Source organism: Nannospalax galili, unplaced genomic scaffold (genome assembly GCF_000622305.1).
Source record: "Nannospalax galili isolate Female #2095 unplaced genomic scaffold, S.galili_v1.0 scaffold89, whole genome shotgun sequence".
NCBI lineage: Eukaryota > Metazoa > Chordata > Mammalia > Rodentia > Spalacidae > Nannospalax > Nannospalax galili.
Window position 1 is genome coordinate 618,264 of NW_008359211.1, and position 10,115 is coordinate 628,378.

Consider the following 10,115-nt stretch of genomic DNA (forward strand, 5'->3'; position numbering starts at 1 on the left):
GGGTCTGCCGGGTGCTGTAGGTGCTGAGCCGGGCCCGGGGGAGGCGCTACGGGCTGTGCTCCGTTCCTCCGAGGCTGGAGCGGTGCTTTGATTCGGCGACTGGTCCCTCTCCTTTCCGGGTCGCTCCGACCCGCTCTGTGACACGGGGTCAAGAACGCGGAGAGAGAAGAGGACGACGTGTGGGATTTCCTTTTTTTTTTTTTTTTTTTTTTTTCCTCCCAGTGTTTGGAACCGTACTTCCCAGTTGGACCCGAACTCAGGAGCCGAAGCCCGGGTGAGACGTCCCCTCCCCCCTCCCCTGCCCTGGGAAGTTTGAATCCCCGGGTTGCCTGAAGACTTGGTGCAAAGTTTGCGTTTCTTGTCGAGGGGCAAGCCGGAGGAGCGCCTTTTCGGGGTTCTCCCCACCGGCTTGTGTCCCGAGCTCAGGGTCCTCACGACCCAGGCCCGGGCTTCCCCCGGAGGGCAGCGACCCGAACCGCTCTGACACTGTCAAAGGGTCCTCTGGAAGCACTTGGTTAGCGGGGCCCAGAGAACAGGAGGGGAGACCATGGCCTTCCCCGTGGAAGCCATTATCCGTGGACAGGCGGTCCGGCAGCCGAGCCCTTGCGGAGCGCGGGATCGTCGCGCCCACCGCTTGGGTTAGATTTACTGGATATTTCACTCGTATCCACAGATCGGAGCATCTCGTTTATGATTTGCCCGTCAACATTGGACGGTGCTTCTGTCTCGGATTTGGGACTCCCAAATTTGTTTCAGAGTTGTGTACATCTTGTGTTGGGGCGGAGGGTCGTTGTGGAAAGGTGGCGGTTGTTGTGCGCTTTCCTGGAGGGGGATGGAGAATCATTTCCGAGCCTTTTTGTAAAACCTGCTCTTTTTTTGTATAGTCGCCTGCCCGGCTTGCCCATAGTTTTAATTACCAGTGTGAGAACTCATTTGTTTAGGATCTGGATTAGTTCTGTGCGTGCTTCACCTGGTGGGTCAGCGCTCTAGAAATAAAAGTCCTGGGCGCTCTCCTTTCCCTTCCCTCAAATTTTTGGCTGATGCTGCCATGAAGGGGACCCTTGCTACTGCAATCCATGGGCAGAAACAAAGTGCCCTGGTCCTAAGGAACTGAAACCAGTGTCTCCTTTGCCTAGACCTGGGACACTTGTGATGTGGTGGTTCATGTTGACAAGACATGGAGCCACTTGCCCAAGAGCTAGAGGTTCCTAACTCATGAAGAGGGGGACCCCCCTTTTCTCTGAGTTCTGTGAGTAGCTAGTGTTGTTTGAGAACGAGCTCTCATTTCTGTTCATTTCGATTTGGTTCCTAAGGAGGAAGAGGAAGGCAGCCCTGGAGTGGTTTTTTTACAGTACTTTGATCAGAAGAGTAAGCGATGGAACCCGAAGAAGAAAGGATTCGGTACAGCCAGAGATTGGTTAGTATCCCAACTCCCACTCCTTTTGAAGTAATAATTTTAGGTGGCTTTTCTGTAAACAAGAGGCAAGGGGAAGGTACAGTGATATCCCATTTGGGTTTTGAGTAGCTAGAATTGGAATTCTAGTAGCTGTTTGGAAATGGAGTAGAATCCATTGCAAATCAAAGGATTTTGTGGATTACAGTGAGACAGATTCTTAACTTGGACTACTGACCTCAAAGTAAATGGAATTGAATGTTACATTAGAATTTTAGAATAAACTGAGGAAGGATACTTCTGTAATACTTTAGTATTACTATTATTTGATTATTTAGAATTTTGTAATTTTTGAGCTGGGGAGTTATAAAGTTATGGAATACTTTTAATTACAGTGTGGCTACCCTGGTATAATTAATTTAATAAGTTTGGAGAGGATGGATTAGGACAGAATGCTGGATGCTGATAAAGGTCTGTTTTATATTTTGGGAGGCATTTAGGAAATTTTTGTCATAATTTGGGAGCTTGTGTGTATATTTGAATATTCTTAGTTCCTGTTTGCCTCTCAGGGTTTCCCTATTGGAATTTAAGAATTTGGTTTTTGTTTTCGTTAGTCAAAGAGAGCTTTATTAGTACTGTTCACCATACCACAGGTTCATTTCAGACATTTGAATTTGCTTTTGTATAGGATAGAAGGAAAGCCACAGCATTGTATGTAGTATGTGAAATTTGCTGACTTGAAAGGTCTTGAAGTAAAGACTGTATGGTGGTTTCTCCTGGCTCCGTATTTAGACTGAGTTTGGAAGAAAAGAAAACAAATGGCTCTAATATTAATTTTGTGGTGATCCTCACTTTTTGAGAAGGGCTCCAGGCTTCTTGAACTGGATTTTATTTTCCTTTTATTTGCTATTTGCTTGTTTGGGGACAGAGTCTGGATAAGCTCTCACACTATTGCCCAGGATGGTATGGAATGTGTAATAATCCTCCTGTCTCAACTTCTGAAAGCTGGGATTACTGGTGTGAACCACCTTGTCTGTTTTAAGATTTACTTTTATTTTATATGCATGTGTGTTTTCATGTATGTATGTGTACTGCGTGTGTGCCTGGTGTTTGTAGAAGCTGGAAGAGAGGGCATCAGAGCCCCTGGAGATGGAGTTACAGATGGTTGTGAGCTCCAACCCTGGTCTTCTGTAAGATCAACAAGTACTTGTAACTGCTGAGCCATCTCACTAGTCCCCATCCCACCCCTTTTTTTAAAAGAATATATTTTGCCTGGCGTGGTGGCACACGCCTTTAATCCCAGCACTCTGAAGCAGAGGCAGGAAGATCTCAGTGAGTTCAAGGCCAGCCTGGTCTACATAGTTCCAGGCCAGCTGGGGCTACAGGGAAACCCTGTCTCAAAAAAAAATATATATATATATATTTTAATAATTTTTATTTCACATGCATGAATGTTTTGCCTGCATGTATGTATGCAATGCCTATGAAGGCCAGAAGAGGGCGTCGGGTCCACTGCAACTAGAGTTACATGCAGTTGTTAGCTGTCATGTGGGTTGTGGGAACTGAACCCTGGTCCTCTGCAAGAGCAGTTAGTGCTCATAACCTTTGAGCCATCTCCCCAGTGCCCCCCAACACCTTTTTTTTTTTGTCTTTTTGAGACAGGGACTCCCTGTAGCTCCAGCTGTCCTAGAACTCACTATGTGGACCAGGATGGCCTTGAACTCACAGAGATCCGCTTGCCTCCCGAGTGCTGGGATTAAAGGCGTGCACCACCACACCAGGCCCAACACCTTTTTTTTAATGAGACTATTAAAAGGGTTTGACATGTATTGGCAAGTATATCTAAGATGCTGTGTTCTGGTGAGCTTTGTTTCAGGGATTTGTCTTGTGTATCCATTTGTTACATTACAATTTTTTATGTCTTAAATTTTTGATTAAATTTTCTTTTTTTAATTTTTAAAGGTTTTTGAGACAAGGTCTTGCTGTCGCCCCAGGTGGCCTGAAATTTGCTATGTAGACCAGACTGGCCTGGAGCTGGCAGAGATCCGCCTGCCTCAACTTCCTAAGTTCTAGCATTAAAGATGTGCACCACTCTGCCTGGCTCTGATGGTTATTGAATTAGACTTTTATTTGGGAACACAAAAGAGGATGCTCCAAAACTTCTTCTCAGGTAGCCATTGCTATATGCATTTATGTATGTGTTTATTTTCTTTTACTTTTTGAGAGTGTCTCGCTGTAACCTTGCCTGGTCTAGAACTTTCCATGTAGAACAGGCTGGTTTTGAACTCAGAAGTACCTGCCTGCCTTGTCTCCAAACTCCTGGGATTAAAGGCATGTGCCGTCATGCCTGGCAGAATTTTTTATTTTTATTTTGTGTGTATGAGTGTATTGCCTGCATGTATGTAAGTGTACCTGTGTCATGCAGTGCCTGCAGAGGACAGAGAGGCCATCAGATCTCCTGGAACCGGTGTTTCAGACAGTTGTAAGCTGCCATGTGGGTGCTGGGATTCGAACCTGGGTCTTCTGCAAGAACAGTCAGTGTTCTTAAACTCTGAGCCATCTCTTCAGCCTCCCCTCCCTTTTTAACTTTATGTGTATGAGTGTTTTACCTGAATTTAAGTGTATCTTTGTCATGCAATGAGCTGCCTTGTGGGTGCTGGGAAATGAAGTCCAGTCCTCTGTAAGAACAGTCAGTGCTCTTATCTGCTGAACCATCTCTCCAGTTGCCTGGAATTAATTTTTGAAAATTTATTTATTTATTGGTTTTTTTTGAGATAGGGTCTCCCTGTAGCCCCAGCTGTCCTGGAACTCGTTAGGTAGACCAGGCTGGCCTTGAACTCTGAGAAATCTGCCTACCTCTGCCGTAGACCAGGCTGGCCTTGAACTCTGAGAAATCTGCCTACCTCTGCCTCCCGAGTGCTGGGATCAAAAGGCATGTACTACCAAACCCAGCAAAAGTATTTATTTTACTGTGTGTGTGAATGTTTTGCCTGCTGCATGTATGTAAGTGCACCCATGCATGCAGTGGCCACAGGGACCAGAAGAGGGCATTGTATCCTCTGGAACTTGAGTTACAGATGGTTATTAGCTGCCATGTGGGTGTTGAAAACTGAACCCAGGTCCCCTGTAAGAGCATCCAGTGCTCTTAACTGCCCAGCCCCTGGAATTAATTCTTGTATGTAAAACTTACAGAATTATTGAACTGTTGTTTTAGTAGATACCTAAGTGATCTTGGTATTTTAATATTTTATTTATTTTTATTTGATGAGTGTACTGCCTGCATGTATGTGAGTGCACCTGTCATGCAATGCCCCGGAGGTCAGAAGAGGGCTTCGGAGTCCCCTGGAACTGGAGTTAAGGATGGTTCATAGCCACTATGTGGGTGCTGGGAATTGAACCCGGGTCCTCTGCAAGAGCAGTCAGTGCTCTTAATTGCTGAGCTATTTCTCCAGCCCCCTAGTCTTTATTTTTTTAGATATTTTTATTATTTTTGTTTTATGTGTATGAGTGTATTTCCTGCATGTGTGCAAGTGTACCCATGTCATGCAATGCCCACAGAAGTCAGAAAACTGGGCACTGGATTCCCCTGGAACTGGAGCTCCAGGTGGTTGTTAGTTGCCATGTAGGTGCTGGGAATCGAACCCGAGTCCTCTGCAAGAACAGCCAGTGCTCTTAACTGCTGAGCCATCTCTACAGCCTCTGGAGTCTAGACTCTAAAAAGCAAGCCAGTGGTACATGTCTTTAATCTCAGCATAGACAGGCAAAATCTCTAGCCTGGTCTACATAACAGGTTCCAGGCCAGCTGGGGCTACAGGGAGACCCTGTCAAAAAAACCAAAAAATAAAGAATAGAAGCAGGAGGCTTTCAGCAGGCAAAATTTACTTTTTTTTTTTAAAGCAAGGTAGAGAAGTCTAATGGTAAGGATATCCATCCTCTGCCGTCTATCTTGGAAAGATTTTTCTTTTTATTGTAAGATGATTTGTACCTGTTGTGTGCATTAACCTTTTCCTTACTAGCCTATTTTTTCTTTCTTTTCAATATTGGTACAGTGCTGTATAAAAGAATATGCCATATGTATTTGGGGGGCTCTTTCTTAGAATTTTGAATAGTAATTTTGAGGCTTAGGGTATGTGTTTTCCTTCCTAAGATTACATGTCAAAATTGTAATTCAAGTATAAATCCCTCTATAACATATTTTTTTTTTTGTATGTGTGTGCACGTTTGTGCTTGCATATATGCTGGTATGGATGCAAGTGTGTATGCCTGCATGTGGAGGCCAGAGATCAACCTTGGCTGTCCTCCTCAATCACTTAACTTCACCTTTCTTACTTTGTGCGTATGTTGGCGGGGGTTGGGGGGAAGAGGGAGAGATTGATACCTGGAGTTTTCCTACTGCCCTTATTTTTTTTGGAAAGGGTCTCACTGAACCTGGGGCTCTTGGTTTTAGCTATACTGGCTGGCCAGCAAGCCCCCAGACTCTGCCTATCTTTGTGTTCATCTCAGTGCTGGGACTACAGATTCACATCACCATGCCCAGCTTTTATATAGATGCTGAACATCTAAACTCAACACTTTATCTACTGAGCCATCTCCCTAGCATTCCCCTCCCCCCTTCTTGAGTCAGGGCCTCATATAGCCCAGGTTAGTCTTAAAACCTATTATATAGTTGTGATGACCTTGAACTTTTGATCTTCCTGCCTTCTCCCAAGTGTTGGGATTATACATATGATCTGCCATGTCCAGATTTTTACCTGGGTGCTGGAGATCAAACTCAGGTCTTTGTGTTTGCACAGTCAGCACTTTACCAGCTGAACCATCCCTCCAGGCCCTATAATATAACTTTGTAAATTAAAAAAATTTTTTGACTGGGTATGGTGGCACATGCCTTCAGTACTAGCACTTTGGAGGCAGAGGTAGACAGAGCTCTGAATTCAGGCCAGCCAGGGCTACATAATAAGACCTTGTCTCAAAAATAAGAAAATTTGGGGCCAGAGAGATGGCTCAGTAGTTATGAACACTGAGTGCTCTTACAGAAGACCAGGGTTTGAATCCCAGCATCCACATGGTAGCTAACAACCAACCATAACTCCAGTTTATGGGGATCTGATGCCCTCTCCTGTCCTCCAAGGGCACTGCATAATATAGGTGCACTTACATACATGCAGGCATAACACTCATACACATAGAATAAAAAAAAAAAATTTTAAAGGAAATTTAACATTTATTTAGAGCTAGGCATGGTGGCATAGTATGGTATATCACAGTTCCTTAATTCCAGCACTCAGGAAACAGAGGCAGGTAAATCTCTGTGAATTCAGGATCAGCCTAATCTACATAGACAATTCCAGGCCAGCCAGAGCTACACAGTGAAGACCTTGTAGCCCCAGCTGGCCTGGAACTCTCTATGTAGACCAGACTGGCCTTTAACTCACAGATCTACCAGCCTCTGCCTACAGAGTTCTGGGATTAAAGGCCCAGCTTCATTACTATATTTTGATTCTTTCTTTTTAATATTTATTATTTTATTTTATGTATTCGTGTATTGCCTGAATGTACGTAAGTGCACCCGTGTCATGCAATGCCCACGGAGGTCAGAAGAGGCTGTTGGATCCCCTGGGACTGGAGTTACAGACAGTTGTTAGCTGCCATGTGGGTGCTGGGATTCGAACCTGGGTCTTCTGCAAGAACAACCAGTGTTCTTAACCACTGAGCCATCTCTCCAGCCCGATTCCTATATTTCTAATGTTTCTATATAGTGTTTTTGTTTTTTTTTTCATATTGTAGAATTGTTTATGGGTTAGATCTTTGTGTATGTTTGTGTGTGTGCAGGTACATCTATGTAGGCTAGAGGATATTTATTTATTTTTAAGGCAGGGTCTCACTGGCCTGAAGCTCATCAAATTGATTTTACCTCTACCTCCCCATTGCTGGGGTCACCACAGGCTTCTCCAGTTTTATCACATAGGTCTGGGATCAAACTTCGGCTCTTATGCTTTCACGGCAAGCACTTTAGGCTGAGCCATTGCCCAGCCCTGCTTTTGTTTCATTAAGATAGTGTTTCACTTTGTAGATTAGGCTGGTTTAAAACTTGCGGTGATTCTGTCTCTGCCTCCCACCTGAGGGCTGGGATTTTATTCAATTTGAGAAGTTTTAATACTTATGTGAAGACAAGTGAAGAACTTAACATTAAATGAAAATACTGAAGCTATTTTTCCTTGTCCTTAAAATGTTATAATTGTTTCATAATAGTAATTATTTGTATGTATGTACAGTGTGGGGGGTTTTTTCTAAAGATTTAAACAAGATTATGTGTGTGTATGTATGTGTCTATATGTAGGTATGTGTACATGAGTGCAAATGTTCATGGAACCAGAAGATGGTGCCATATCTTTTAGAGTACAGGTGGTTGTGAGTCACCTGATATGAGTGCTGGGAACTGAACTCTGGTCCTCTGCAAGAGTAGCATGTACTCGTAATCCACTGAGCCATCTCCAGCCCTCATGGTGGGTTTGTAGTTGTTGGTTTTTCTTTCCTCTGGCTTGAAGTTGGCCTTGCTCATGCTATGCACATAGTCTATTGCTGAGTTTGCCACCATCTACATTGTCTTTCTTTTTAACTAAAGGTTGGTCTCAAACTCAAGATCATCTTATCACAGCCTTCCCTTTGAAATTTTTGTGTTGTAGGCATGTACCACCACATTTGGCCTGGCCCAACTCTTTTTTTTTGGGGGGGGGGGGGTGTCTTTTTGAGACAGGGTCTCCCTGTAGCTCCAGCTGTCCTAGAACTCACCATGTAGACCAGGCTTGCCTTGAACTCACAGAGGTTCACCTGCCTCTGCCTCCCAAGTGCTGGGATTAAAGGTGTGCACCACCACACCCCGCAGCTTTCTTTTTTTAAAAAAATATTTTGTTATTTTTATTTTATGTGTATGCATGTAGGTAAGTGCACCCGTGTTGTGCAATGCCGTGAGAGGTCAGAAGAGGCTATTGGATCCCCTGGGACTGGAGTTAACCGACAGTTGTTAAGCTTCCATGTGGGTGTTGGGAATCGAACCCTGGTCTTCTGCAAGAACAACCAGTGTTCTTAACCACTGACCCACCTCTCCAGCCCCAATTTTTGGCTTTCTTAAGCAAGTCTTTGTTTTTTTTTTGTTTTTTTTTTGGTCTTTTTGAGACAAGGTCTCCCTGTAGCCCCAGCTGTCCTGGAACTCACTATGTAGACCAGGCTGGCCTTGAACACACAGAGCAGAGATCTGCCTGCCTCTGCCTCCAGAGTGCTGGAATTAAAGGCGTGCGCCACCGCGCCCGGCAAGAACTAGCTTTTTCATTGGGAAAAAAATAAAAATAAAAAACAAACAGCCTAGCATGGCAGAGGCAGGCAGATCTTTGTGAGTTGTAGGCCAGCCTGGTCTACATAGTTCTAAGACATCTGGGGCTACAGGGAGACCCTGTCTCAAAGAAGACAAGAAAAAAAGAAAATGCTAGTTCTTTTGTATGGATTCCTAGCACAAAGTTAGGTCTCCAAGGTGAGTTTGTTCTGAAGAGGTTCTGAAGTAGAAGGGGTAGAACTGGTGAAGATTTGGGTTTTTTGTTATCTTGAAGTAAAGATGATTTAGTTCTGTTAGTAAGCAGTTTTGAGTAGAGGAGCTTACTGAGAAACTGTCAAGCTGTGAAAGTTGAAACTTTTTCTACATTGGTTTCAGAGGTGGTGTTGCAGTGGTTCTGGGTTTTTGTCTGTATACTTAGGTATTCACTTAAAGGAAGTGTTTGGTTTATCATAGTTACTTAATATTAAATGTTAAATTCATTAAATTATAGCTGACGAGTGTTTGAGGTTTTGGAATGACATACTCCTTTCATAACCTTATTGCCTTTTTTATTCATTATTATTATTATTATTATTTTATTTATTTATTTATTTTTTGTGAAGGCGTGCACCACCATGCTTGGCTTACTACTTTTTTATGTGTATGAGTGTATTGCCTGCATGTAAGTACACCCATGTTGTGCAGTGCCTGTGGAGGTCAGAAGAGGGTGTTAGATTCCCTGGAACTGAAGTTATGGGCAGTTGTTAGCTGCCATGTGGATGCTGGGATTCAAACTCAGGTCCTCTGCAAGAACAGTGCTCCTACCCACTGAACCATCTCTCCAGCCCTTATTAATTGCTTTTTTAAAAAAGCAGAATAATGGGGCTGGAGAGATGGCTCAGTGGTTAAGAGCACTGACTGCTCTTGCAGAGGACCCAGGTTTGATTCCCAGCACTCACATGGCAGCTACGAACCATCCTTAACTCCAGTTCCAAGGCAATCCGAAGCCCTCTTCTGACCTCCAAGGCATTGCATGACACAAGTACACTCACATACGTGCAGGCAATACACTCGTACACATAAAATAAAAATAAATAATAAAATATTTTTTTAAAAAGGCAGAATAGTCAGGTGTGGTGGCTCTCATTTAATTTCAATACATTGGAGGGAGGCAGAGGGAGAGGCAGCTAGATCTCTGAGTTTGAGGCCAGCCTGGTCTACATAATGAATATCAGGCCAGCCGGAGCCACATAGTGAGACTGTCTCCAAAAGAAAGTCAGCTATAAAAATAACATGTAGCCAGGCATGATGGTGCATGTCTTTAATCCCAGCACTTGGGAGGCAGAGGCAGGTGGATCTCTGTGAGTTTGAGGCCAGCCTGGTCTACATAGTGAGTTCTGGGCCAGCTGGGGCTAC

The 10,115-nt window shown here is 43.9% G+C and overlaps 1 protein-coding gene across 1 annotated transcript in view; it reads left to right on the plus strand.

Annotated features, from left to right (window-relative positions):
* Kdm2a (lysine demethylase 2A) overlaps window positions 1–10,115 on the plus strand; it is an 86,133-nt gene that overhangs the window by 1,501 nt on the left and 74,517 nt on the right. The window contains exons 2-3 of the mRNA XM_008822873.2: window positions 223–274; window positions 1,314–1,417. Coding sequence (XP_008821095.1) covers window positions 1,376–1,417 — 42 coding nt within the window. The 5' untranslated portion in view covers window positions 223–274; window positions 1,314–1,375. The remainder of the gene's footprint in view (window positions 1–222; window positions 275–1,313; window positions 1,418–10,115) is intronic.